The sequence below is a fragment of the Microtus ochrogaster genome, unplaced genomic scaffold (assembly GCF_000317375.1).
Source record: "Microtus ochrogaster isolate Prairie Vole_2 unplaced genomic scaffold, MicOch1.0 UNK46, whole genome shotgun sequence".
Classification (NCBI taxonomy): domain Eukaryota; kingdom Metazoa; phylum Chordata; class Mammalia; order Rodentia; family Cricetidae; genus Microtus; species Microtus ochrogaster.
The window spans coordinates 674,879-687,435 of record NW_004949144.1 but is presented as its reverse complement, the minus strand read 5'-3'; the positions used below and the strand labels follow the sequence as shown (position 1 = coordinate 687,435).

General features: G+C 37.0%; 1 protein-coding gene and 1 non-coding gene across 2 annotated transcripts; both read left to right on the top strand.

Moving 5' to 3' along the window:
* Positions 1-3,979: 3,979 nt before the first annotated feature.
* On the top strand, positions 3,980-5,385 carry LOC102001979 (acidic proline-rich protein PRP25-like). Its single transcript, XM_005369252.1, has 2 exons — positions 3,980-4,043; positions 4,775-5,385. The coding sequence occupies exons 1-2, from the start codon at positions 3,980-3,982 to the stop codon at positions 5,383-5,385; spliced, it is 675 nt and encodes a 224-aa protein (XP_005369309.1).
* A 513-nt stretch (positions 5,386-5,898) lies between these two features.
* Positions 5,899-6,002, top strand: LOC113455461. Its single transcript, XR_003376568.1, has one exon. It is a non-coding gene; the product is annotated as a U6 spliceosomal RNA (small nuclear RNA).
* The last annotated feature ends 6,555 nt before the right edge of the window (positions 6,003-12,557 follow it).

Sequence of the window (12,557 nt, the reverse complement as noted above, 5' to 3'; positions counted from 1 at the left end):
GAGGAGTGGGAGGCTGGGAGGAGGCGGAAAATTTTTTTTCTTTCTTAATAAAAAAAATATTAAAAAAATAAAATAAAATAAAATAAAATGCCCTTGCTGCAAATATTGACCATGTGTTTTCCAAATTATATAAACAGAACCTAAAGGAAAGTGACTGCCAAGCTTTGTCAAGATAAGGTATGACAGTTCATTGAAATTACTTGCTTCTCAAAAATGACTGTCAGATATACATGACATATATATATATATATATATATATATATATATATATATATATCCAATGTTGCATAAAAACTTTGGGTGATATTTCAGGCAGCCAGACATACCTGTCATTAGGTAATATTAGATTTACCTGGGGCATTTGGTGGAGTTAAGACTTAATTAATATGAGGACCAGAAGTTTCAGTGGATAGAAATCAAGATCAACCAGAAGAATATTTGTTGTTGAGCCCATCCTATAAGACCCGTGGATGCATAAGATGTTCCTCACACATCATTTGACTTGACGCTTGCTACAGGGTTACTTATGAATTCCCAGAGCCACCTTTAAGTGGTATTGTTTGTTTTTACATGTGCCATCACCTCTGGTCATAGGTGATATTTTTCTTGTGATACATTAATCTCATTCACACTTTGCTGACACTGAAGAAGGTCAGGGAAATGCTAGCAACTGTGTTATGTAGTGGAATTAACATAGGGCAAAATGACTATTCCCTAAATGTCACTTTAACACCAAATCACTGGTGAGCATGTTCCTCCTTTCTCTGCTACTATCTTACATCAAATTTAACTATATGTAAACATTTGGGTGACTAATATCCTGGTATTCTGACTATACAGGATTTGCAAAATCAGAAATAGTTATGGTAATAAATTGAGGAAATTTCAGGACCAAATAATGCTATCCTATATCCAACATCCAACGACATGAGCTTATCAGATTTCAATTTAGCCTGGAAGAATTGCCACATCATAATCTATTCCCTTCCAAGACCACTTTTCTTGTAAAAACTCAACTGAGAAAACCTTCCTGAAATCTCAGGAATGGAAAACTAACAGATAACTAAATGCATAATAGAGGGGACAGTGATTTGCACATAAGAAGGTGATTGGCTTTGAACTGCCATGACCCTATACCATAATTTACCTCAACAAAACAAAAACTGAAACTAATTTTGTATGAAAATGAACAATAAAAGTGTGAAGTGAAAAGACCAGTGTTGGAAACCAGCCATGACAAAAATTCTTAGGGCCAAGGTTAAGACACAGGGATTTAGAAAATATTAGTAAAGAATATAAAGACGTGAAAGAAAATAATAAAATGGAGGAACATACTGGATAGTACTGGGAGAGGATTCTGGTGAGTATTGAAATTCACCCCCATTTAATTTCCAATTGCTTAAACTACCCCTGACCACAAAAGGTAAGAGCAAGACAAAATACTACATTATCATGATACAAGGAAATGAACATACCAGTTGAAGATTGTGGGCTACATTCATAGTTAATCATTCTGTTGCTAGAACAAAACAAATTATACTTACACCCTAGATCAAGACATTCTGTAGGCAAACTACTCCCTGGGTGGAATCCAAAGTTACCATTTAAGGGAAATGGAACCTTAGTTGGATTCTTAGACTTTTGTATGAGGTAGAAACATATCTATTTCTCTATTCCTGAAGTACAGGAATTAGCTCTACCTGTTGACAATACCCTTCAAAGAGCAGAAATCTCTGACCTAGATCTTTGTGGGAACTTCGTTTGAAATAGAAACACAATAACCCCAGCACTTAGGATGCAGAGGCAGGAGGATCTCCATGATTTCAAGGCCAGCCTTGTACACAGAGCGAGTTCCAGGACAGCAAGAGCTGTCAAACAGAGAAAACCAAAAACCCAAAACCAAAACAAACATAAAGGCCACAATAACTGTGAAAGAACTAGAAGTAAGTTCCAAATCTCTGGCCTTTGGAAAACATGGCAATTGGCTCACACTTTTAGGCTGTCTGGATAGACCAGGTGTCTAGATGAACAAATGTTTGTCTAAGATAAACTGCCTATTTTCAGATTGGACAAAATAGACCCACAGTAAAAGACAGTAAACAAAGACAGTTGGCTATAAATGTAATGACATTTTGTAACCAAATTTTAAATAAAAATTCAGCAACATACAGAAGAATAGAAATAATAAGGATTTGGAGTCTTTAAAAGCTACGGAGAAACCGTGTCTCGAATTTCAAAAAAAAAAAATCTTGTAATATCTAAAAATAAAATCTAGTTGGAAATTCCACAAGGAAAAATGTTCAAGCACTTACTTCTAATTATAGTAGATCAGGCTGTACAATGGTAGTACACACCTTTAGTCCCAGCACTGTGGAGGCAGAGACAGGTCGATCTATCTATATTTGAGGGCATCATTTCTAAAAAACGAGTTCCAGGACAGGTTTCAAAACTACTCAGAGAAAGGCTGTCAAGAAACAAACAAACAAAAAAGAGAGAGAGAGAGAGAGAGAGAGAAGAAAAAGAAGATAGAAAGAAAGGGAAAAAAAAGAAAACCCAAACCAAACAAAAGAAAAAGAAAAAAAAACCCAATCCCCTAGTGGTTTATGTTAAAATAGATGTTGGAATTGAATTAATATTAACATGAAGCAGAGAAAATATTCAGTGTTGACCACTCTAAGAAAGGAGCATAGGACCATATGAGGAGTTAGAACAAAAATGTTATATGATTTAAATTTGATGTTGATAGCCAAATACTTAATTCTATTCTATAATCATGGCTAGTCATTGGTTACTGGTAGTGGTTGAAAATATTTCTTAAAAGTGAGAAGGTATAAGCCCAGTTATATGGAACATTCTGGAAAAAAATTTGACTGTCAAAATCTCAGAAACATGAAATGGCATGGGTTTGTCAAAAAATTTTGCATTGTCTTAAGCATTGTAGAAATCCATGTCACTTTTTGTAGTATTATTTTTAAGAAGATTAGAAGCTTTAAGAGCTGTGGAGATGGCTCAATCAATAATGGAATTTTCTTCTGGCTATAAGCACAATATTCTGTTTTCCTAAATCCAAGTAAAAAGCTATGTAGAAAGACATATTGCCAAAATTCCAACAAATATGATCTAGGAGATGGAACTATCTGTTTGCTTGGAGACTTGTAAGCCAATAGTATCTCCACATGATTATTTATTGCCAATGAGATGTCTAATTCTAAATACAGCACAGAAAGAAAGATCTGAGTACCTGCAATCAAAGTTATCTTCTGTCCATACTTTACCAGGCCTGTAAAGAAATGTACCTAAGCACCCAAGCACACACACACACACAAACACACATACACACACACACACACACACACACACACACACAACACATACGAGAGAAACACATGATCACTCAAAATCTCACACACCCAAAGAATAAAATATTTTGGTAATGTAAGGCTCCAAGTGTTTCCCATTTCAAACAACCCGTTAGGGATTTTGTATAGTCTTTGTGGTTCTGAATAAATGAGGTGGCAGGGAATGCATCTTATCTAAACATAAATGACGTGTATGTCATGGAAAATACAACTATATATCAGGCCCATAGTTACAGTATGGTGATCTATGGGTGAAAATGAAGGCTAAAGATATGAAGCATCTTCATGTTTAAAAAAGTATCAGTCAGCACTATCATAATTTTATATAAGAATTGTATACCAAATACAATGAAATTCATATAATGGCAAAATTTTAATACAGATATTAACATCATAGCCATGCTTCATCTGCTCTTAGTCCAAGACATGCTGCCAGTGCCTCATGTTATACTAGCTGGCAGAACTCCCAAAGAGGAGTCAAGGATGCAGTATTTCCTACTTTGTCAAATATGAGGTCACCCAGGATGGGATCAAAGGCACCATTCTTCTGCTGGGTCTTATAAAGGCAGGTACCACACTGCATGCAGCACAGACTCAGAAGAAACTCCAGAGACTCCAAGATGCTGGCCGTCCTGTTCACAGCCACCTTGCTGGCCCTGAGCTCTCTTCAGAGCTTCAGTGAAGGTAAGACAGAAATGGTTGTTTGTTCAGTGAATTTGCATTTAGGTAACAGATCATGTCGTTCCTGCAAGATGCAGAGAGGGAGAAGAAGATTAGCAGAAAGGCAGGAATGTAAAATCAGTACCAAAGTATTGTGTTCAAATTGCCATTCCAAACAGGAATTGAATGTTGTCATGTGCAATAAAATTTGATTAGGGGTTGGAACAGAAGGTTGAAAAAGTAGGGCTGTGTCTTCAGAGTCACCTCTCTGTGTTGAGAAGGATCAAACAGGAAGATTCACAGAAGGAAGGCCAACTGAATATCCTGTAATGAAGTAGTCAGTCAATAACAGGCATCTTGCCACAGTGAATGTAGAATAGAAGAAAGGACATAGGGACATTTCTGATAGAATAGTCAAATAATTTTAAAATCGTGTGTTTTGTTTCAGACTTGTCCATGGAAACTATGACTGAAAAATTAGTTTTCTAAGATTTCAAATTCTATTCCAAGCATAAAGATCTGATGTTCGATACCATAAATACATGCACTCAGAGATAATTTCCCTCAAAAGTAGGTGGGAATGATCATGAGTATGACTCACAAATGAGTAGCAGGAACGATATAGTAATCATTGAGCTGTTGATAAAAGGAAAGAGGACATTTGTTTCAGCACTAAACTTGCCACTTCTTGTGATGTATCAAATAAAGAACGTGAGTCAGCATCTCAGATTCTAACCACAGACCCTCTTTTGCAGCATTCCCCCATGGTCCTCCTCGTCACCATGATTTGGGTCCTAAGCATGGTCCATCTCAGCTAGGCCCACCCCAGCGAGGCAGACCTCAGCAAGGCCCACCCCAACAAGGCCCACCCCAGCGTGGCCCACCCCAGCAAGGCCCACCCCAACAAGGGCCACCCCAGCAAGGCCCACCCCAGCAAGGCCCACCCCAACAAGGCCCACCCCAACAAGGCCCACCTCAGCGTGGCGCACCCCAGCAAGGCCCACCACAACAAGGCCCACCCCAACAAGGCCCACCCAAACAAGGCCCACCCCAGCAAGGCCCACCCCAGCGTGGCCCACCCCAACAAGGCCCACCCAAGCAAGGCCCACCCAAGCAAGGCCCACCCAAACAAGGCAAACCTCAGCGTGGACCACCCCAGCAAGGCCCACCCCAACAAGGAGGTCAACAGCAGAACCAAGGCCCACAGCAAGGAAACCAACAAGGCCCACCTCAACAAGGAGGACAACAGCAGAACCAAGGCCCGCAACAACAAGGAGGCCAACAGCAGAACCAAGGACCTCAGCAAGGAAACCAGCAAGGCTCACCCCAACAGGGAGGCAGACCTCAGGAATCTTCCCAGGACTAGGATGCTGAGTAATCAAAGATACATTATCAGGTAGGATTTTATTTCACTGTTAATGAAGCATCTCATTTCTTATAGTTTTGAAAACACAAGCTGTGCTAACTCAACTTTAATCACATTTATATTACATAATTTAGGTTCTCATTAATATTACTATTATTTGGATCTTTACTATATTTGAATATTACATTATTTGGCTAATCTGTGGTGATATAGGTAGATGATTAATATTTTGTATACTGCTCAAGTTATTGTGATTTTGAGGAACAATGCGTATACATGCTTGACAGCATGAGTTTTATTGTTTGTTCAAGAAGTAGAATGTTATTCATAAATTCTTCTGCCTTGTTGCTCATGCCAGAAACCCCACCAACTATGCCAGAATAAGAAATATAAATAAATGAGAAATCAAGGGATCAAGTTAACTTTTAAAAGTTATCATTCCTCTTCACCATCCCCATCAATAAAGGCTTCCACTAATTCCTTCAACAGTTTATCAGAAATAAACACAGATCTTTGCTTCAACAGCACATATCCTAAAATTTGAAACAATACTGACGAGATTAGCTTGTCCTCTGTGCAAGGATTTCACAAAAATTTGTGAAGCATTCCATATTAAACAAAAGAAACACACACACAGTCATTTTCTTATCTTCATAATACCCTTATATTAATTAATTTTTAAAAAATGCACAATAGTTCATAGAGACAGCATGTTTGTATTCATATCCATGATGGTTTTGGTTTTTTGCAATAATGAGCCATAACTTTCTGTGGCTCTTGCTGTCTTTGGTTAGTTTTATAGCCTGTGAATGGACTTTCAAATGGTTTTTGTTTTTCTCTAGTATAAAATTTGCCTTAGTAACCCATCTTTATACATATGTCTTATAGTTTAAATGAGTTTTTGAGATAAAGTTCATATACACTAGGCTGGCTTGAAACTTGCTGTGTGGCCAAGTATACCCTTGAATTCCAATCATCCTCCCTCTACTTCCCAAGTGCTGGGATTATATGCACATGCCTTATTCACCTATTCACCATTTTAATATCAAATGCATTCTCGCTAAAGCCATATAGCCAATAAAATATATTTGGCTCGTTTTTTTTCAGAGTGCATCATGTGCTAAATGGTTACAAAACTGAATAAAAATAACCAGAAAGGAAAGGAAAAATGAGTACAGAAAGAGAAAAAAATATATGGACTTCTATCTACATCATTAAAGGTGTTAGAAAGGGATGAGAAACTTCATCTATTTATGATTTCTTTATAACTTCTTTTGTGTTTGTTTCTTTCAGACAATGAGTAAGAAAATACTGGCTTTGATGGATTGGGCAACTGAAATAATGTGGCCATAATCTATCGTTTTAATAACAATAAAATCATAAGCATACCATTTCTGACTCTTGTATTTATTTATGGTGTAGGTTGACCTGGAATTTGACAACCTTAGACAAAATTTATGATCACCCAGGAACCTATAACATAGATACTTCTAACCTTCTATCTTCCTACATCCACAAACAATCTGACAAATGAAAAAATTCGATCACACACACAACTATCTTCTAATACAAAACTATTTGTATAAACATAACATATATGTACTTATACATACATAATGTATGTATATCATAAAACTCCAACTGTTACACTTCTTTTTAGAGAAACAGAAAACAGAGAATAATTGGGAAGAAAAGTTTAAAATAGACATTCTTAGTATTTAGAAAATAATGAATTTCATTTTTATAGGTTATGAATCTGTTTTTCCAAATAATTTTCCTGTAATACACTATACTTTCTCCATTCATGTTCCCAAAAGATTGTCTTCCAAAGTACATACAGTATTTTATTAAAGCGTACATGGATTCCATAAAATAGGCCATAGATAAAACTTTAAAGGATAAAATACTTTCAACCAGAAATTATTTTGAGGCCTACAATTTTTTTCTTGTCTGGGACTCTCCATATAATTGCAAATAAATACATGTGATAATAATGTAACTTGGCTAACTAGGTTCTTAGGAATCTATCAATGTCTGGAAAACCCACTATTGCCTTACATTTCCACAACTCACAGATGATTAAACATTTTCTTGTACAACAGCAAATTTTACATCATATATAACATAATTAGCTCAGTATATATACATACATACATATATGCATTTATATATGCACGCACATATATTTAAATATATGTATTTAAATAGAAATCTTTGTGATATTTCAAAAGCCTTAGGCCACTTCTCATTACTAACTTTAGTACAATTACAATTAGGATTTCATTTTAGGAAGATTTTAAATTTATCAGAATTTTAAAACACTGATTTGTGGTTTTGAAAATGGTTAAGCACACTTGCTGATATTGCAGAGGATACAGATTTGGTTCCCAGCACCTACACAGCAGTACAAAACTGCCTATAACTCCAGTTCCAGATAATATTTTGCCTTTTGCTGATCTCTGCAGGTTCTGAGTGCATGTAGTACTCATACACATTCAGGCAAACACTATTATGCATAAAATAATATAAGCAGATATTTAACTAACATCTGAGTTATAAAGCTTACCACAAAGTGATTCTCAAGGTATTGAACATCTCCCAGTCCACAGACTACTTCTCATTGCCTGCAAGATTTAGGACTCTCAACTATTTATCCAGCACCGTGTCTGTCTGCATGCTGACATGGTCCCTGATATGATGATAATGGAGTAAACCTCTGAAACTGTAAGATGCATTTTAATTAAATGCTTTCCATTAAAAGAGTTGCTATGATTATGATGTGTCTTCATAGTAATAGAAACCCTAACTAAGCCATTTTGCACCAGGGACTGACTGGAACACTGCCTTAATAATCCTGACCAATCGCCAGGCGGTGTTGGCGCACGCCTTTAATCCCAGCACTCGGGAGGCAGAGGCAGGCGGATTTCTGTGAGTTCGAGACCAGCCTGGTCTACAGAGCTAGTTCCAGGACAGGCTCCAAAGCCACAGAGAAACCCTGTCTCGAAAAACAAAAAACAAAAAAAAACAAAAAAATAATAATCCTGACCAATCTCACTCATGAACATCAATGCAAAAATTCTCAATAAAATACTGGCAAACTGAATCCAAGAACACATCCAAAAAATTATATATTATGATCAAATAGGCTTCATCCCAGAGAGGCAGGGATGGTTCAACATACACAAATTTATCAATGTAATCCATCATATAAATAAACTGAAGAAAAAACCAAATGATCATTTCATTAGATGTTGAAAAAGCATTTGACAAAATTCAACACCCCTTTATGGTAAGGGTCTTGGAGAGATTAGGGACACAAGGTTCATTCCTAAATATAATAAAAGCAATATACTGCAAGCCGACAGCTAACATTAAATTAAATGGAGAGAAACTCAAAGCCATTCCACTAAAATCAAGAACAAGACAAGCCTGTCCTCTCTCTCCATACCTCTTCAATATAGTGCTTAAAGTTCTAGCAATAGCAATAAGACAGCATAAGGAGATCAAAGAGATTCGAGTTGGAAACAAAGAAGTCAAACTTTCATTATTTGCAAATGATATGATAGTTTGCATAACCAACCCCAAAAACTCTACCAGAGAACTCCTATAGCTGATAAATACCTTCAGTGATGTGGCAGGATACATGATCAACTCAAAAATATCAGTAGCCCTCCTATACACAAAGGATAAAGAAGCTGAGAGGGAAATCAGAGAAACATCACCTTTCACTACAGCCACAAATAGCATAAAGTATCTTGGGATAACACTAACCAAGAAAGTGAAAGATCTATTTGACAAGAACTTTAAGGCATTGAAGAAATAAATTGAAGAGGACACCAGAAAATGGAAAGATCTCCCATGCTCTTAGATGGGTAGGATCAACATAGTAAAAATGGCAATTCTACCAAAGGCAATCTATAAATTCATCGCAATCCCCAACAAAATCCCAACAAACTTTTTCACAGACCTTGAGAGAACAATAATCAACTTTATATGGAAAAACAAAAAACCCAGGATAGCCAAAACAATCCTATACAATAAAAGAACACACAGAGGCATTACCATCCCTGACTTCAAACTATTACAAAGCTACAGTAGTGAAAACAGCTTGGTATTAGCGCAAAATCAGAGATGTTATCCAATGGAATTGAACTGAAGACCCGGATATTAACCCACAAACCTATGTACACCTGATTTTGGACAAAGGAGCTAAAAGTATACAATGGAAGAAAGAAAGCATCTTTAACAAATGGTGCTGGCATAACTGGATGTCAACTTGTAGCAAGGTCCAAATCAGGAGCAGAAGGAGAGAGAGCACAAGCAAGGAACTCAGGACCACGAGGGGTGCACCCACACACTGAGACAATGGGGATGTTCTATCGGAAATTCACCAAGGCCAGCTGGACTGGGTCTGAAAAGGCATGGGATAAAACCAGACTCGCTGAACATAGCGGACAATGACTGCTGAGAAGTCAAGAACAATGGCACCGGGTTTTGATCCTACTGCACGTACTGGTTTTGTGGGTGCCTAGGCTGTTTGGATGCTCACCTTACTAGACCCGGAAGAGGTGGGAGGTCCTTGGACATCCTACAGGGCAGGGAACCCTCACTGCTCTTTGGGCTGATGAGGGAGGGGGACTTGATTAGGGGAGGTGGAAAGAAATGGGAGGCAGTGGCGGGGAGGAGTCAGAAATCTTTAATAAATAAATAAAAAGGAATGAAAATAGATCCATATCTATCACCTTGCACAACTCAAGTCCAAATGGATTAAAGACCTCAATATTAATCTGACCACACTGAACCTGATTGAAGAGAAAGTGGGACGTAGTCTGCAACATATGGGCACAGGAGACCACTTCCTATGTAGAACCCCGGTAGCACAGACAACAAGAGCAACAGTGAATAAATGGGACTCCTTGAAACTGACAAGCTTCTTCAATACAAAGGACACTGTCATTAAGACAAAAAGGCAACCTAGCGAATGGGAGAAGATCTTCACCAACCCTGCATCAGACAAAGCTCTGATCTCCAAAATATATAAAGAACTCAAGAAAGTAAACATTAAAACTCCAATAACCCAATTAAAATATTGGGTACTGAACTGAAAAGAGAATTCTCAGCAGACTAAGTTCAAATGGCCAAAAGACACTTAAGGTCCTATTCAATCTAAAGTTTCTTAGCAGTGGTTGTTTGTCCATTTGTGGGGTAGTTAATGCAGATATCCAAGGACACAGAACTACTACCTGCCCAAGCTGTTGTCTTTGGATATCTGCGAATATCTTAAGTTGAATGCTCTATGCCTGGACCCAAATGCCTGTTGGAAAAGATAATTGCAGACCTGGCAGTGGGAAACTGTTCTGAATTAAATAATTAATTCCCAAAGATATAACAGAAAGGGAGTTTAGGTAAAGCAAAAAATCTACAACAAAGGACAGTCACTTATTCACAAAGCATTAATGCCAGAAAGCCTTGCCTTTTCAGATTCCTTGGTTCCAAAATGTCACTTGTGAAAAGATGGATGAGCAATTACTGTATAATATTGAGGCTTTTAATACCATTGACTTTTGTTGTCTTATTGGTCTAGCTATAACTTTGAGTACTATATTAAATAGATATGGAGAGAGTGGACAGCCTTGTCTTGTTCCTGATTTTAGTGGGATTGCTTTGAGTTTCTCTCCATTTAGTTTGTTGTTGGCTGTTGGCTTGCTAGAGATTGCCTCAATTGGAAGAATAATCAATGTGTGTATCTATAATTACCCCAAACACAGAAGGGTAGAAAACAGTATTAGAATTCATTCAAGAAAATAACGAACTATATGGCATGACCAGAAACTAGTAGTTCTAAAACAGCAAGGCCTTAACATTCCAACACAGATGAAGTGGAAGAAAATACCTTAAAAATAATTTTATGAAGATGATAGAAGACCTTAAAGAAGAAGTGAAAAATTCTTATAAAGAAAGGGAAGAAACGATAAAGAAAAAATTGTAAGAAATCAATAAATCACTTAAAGAAAGCCAAGAAAAAAATTAAACAGGTGAAGGGAATAGTTCAAGACTTCAAAATTGAAATAGTGGCAATAAGGAAAATATAAACTAAAAGAATTCCTAAAATGGAAAATCAGTGTAAGTGAACAGGAACCACAGATGCAAGCATAGAATACAAGAGGAAGAGACAATTTCAGACATCAAAGATGCAATAAAGAAATATTTTCATTGGTCAAAGAAATGTTAAATCCAACAAATTCCTAGTACAAACTATCCAGGAAATCTGGAACACCATGCAAAGACCAAACCTACGAAAATATTAACAGAAGGAGAATAACTCCAGTTAAAAGGCACAGAAAATATATTCAGCAAAATCATATATGAAAAATTTCCCAACCTAAAGAAGGACATGGCTATGAAGGGACAAGAAACTTACAGAACATCAAATAAACTGGAAAAAAGAAAAAACCCTGGCCCAACTCCAAACACATAGCATGAGAAAGAATACAAAGAGCTGCAAAGGAAAAAAAAAGTAACCCAATAAAGGCAAACCTATCAAAATTACACCTGACTTCTCAATGGAAACCATGAAAGCCATAAGGTCCTGAAGAGATGCTCAGCAGACATGAAGAGACCAAGGATGATATCACAGACTACTATATTCAGCAAAGCTCTCAGTCACCATAGATGGAGAAAACAAGATATTCCTTGAGAAAACCAGTTTGAAACAATACCTATACACAAATCCAGTCCTACAGAAAGTAAAACTGAAAACATAAAGAAAACTCAAACTCAAGGAAGTTAGCTGCATGTACAAAAACACAGCCAATAGGTAACCTCATACCAGAAATCTTCAAAGAAGGGAAATACATAAACACTACCACCATTATCACCAAAACCAAATATGAAGGTTTGTAAAAGCAAGTATAGTATTGGGAAAGAATTTTCATTTTTTTAAAAATTTTGCATGACTTTTAACTTTATATTACTTTACTTTAAAAAAAGATTTTGCCTTATTAGTTTTAAGCTATTTTTTTCCAATTTTTTTTATTGAGAAAAGGAAAAAAAACAAGTTTCCGCCTCCTCCCAGCCTCCCACCTCCCTCACCCTCCTCCCATCCTTCTCCCCCTCCTCCCACCCTTCTCCCCCTCCCTCTCCAGTCCAAAGAGCAGTCAGGGTGCCCTGCC

What these genes read in the sequence shown, in the direction of transcription:
- LOC102001979 (XM_005369252.1), top strand. Translation starts at nt 3,980, where the DNA reads ATGCTGGCCGTCCTGTTCACAGCCACCTTGCTGGCCCTGAGCTCTCTT. An exon ending in TCTTCAGAGCTTCAGTGAAG is followed by an intron (nt 4,044 to 4,774) that starts GTAAGACAGAAA and finishes CCTCTTTTGCAG; the next exon opens with CATTCCCCCATGGTCCTCCT.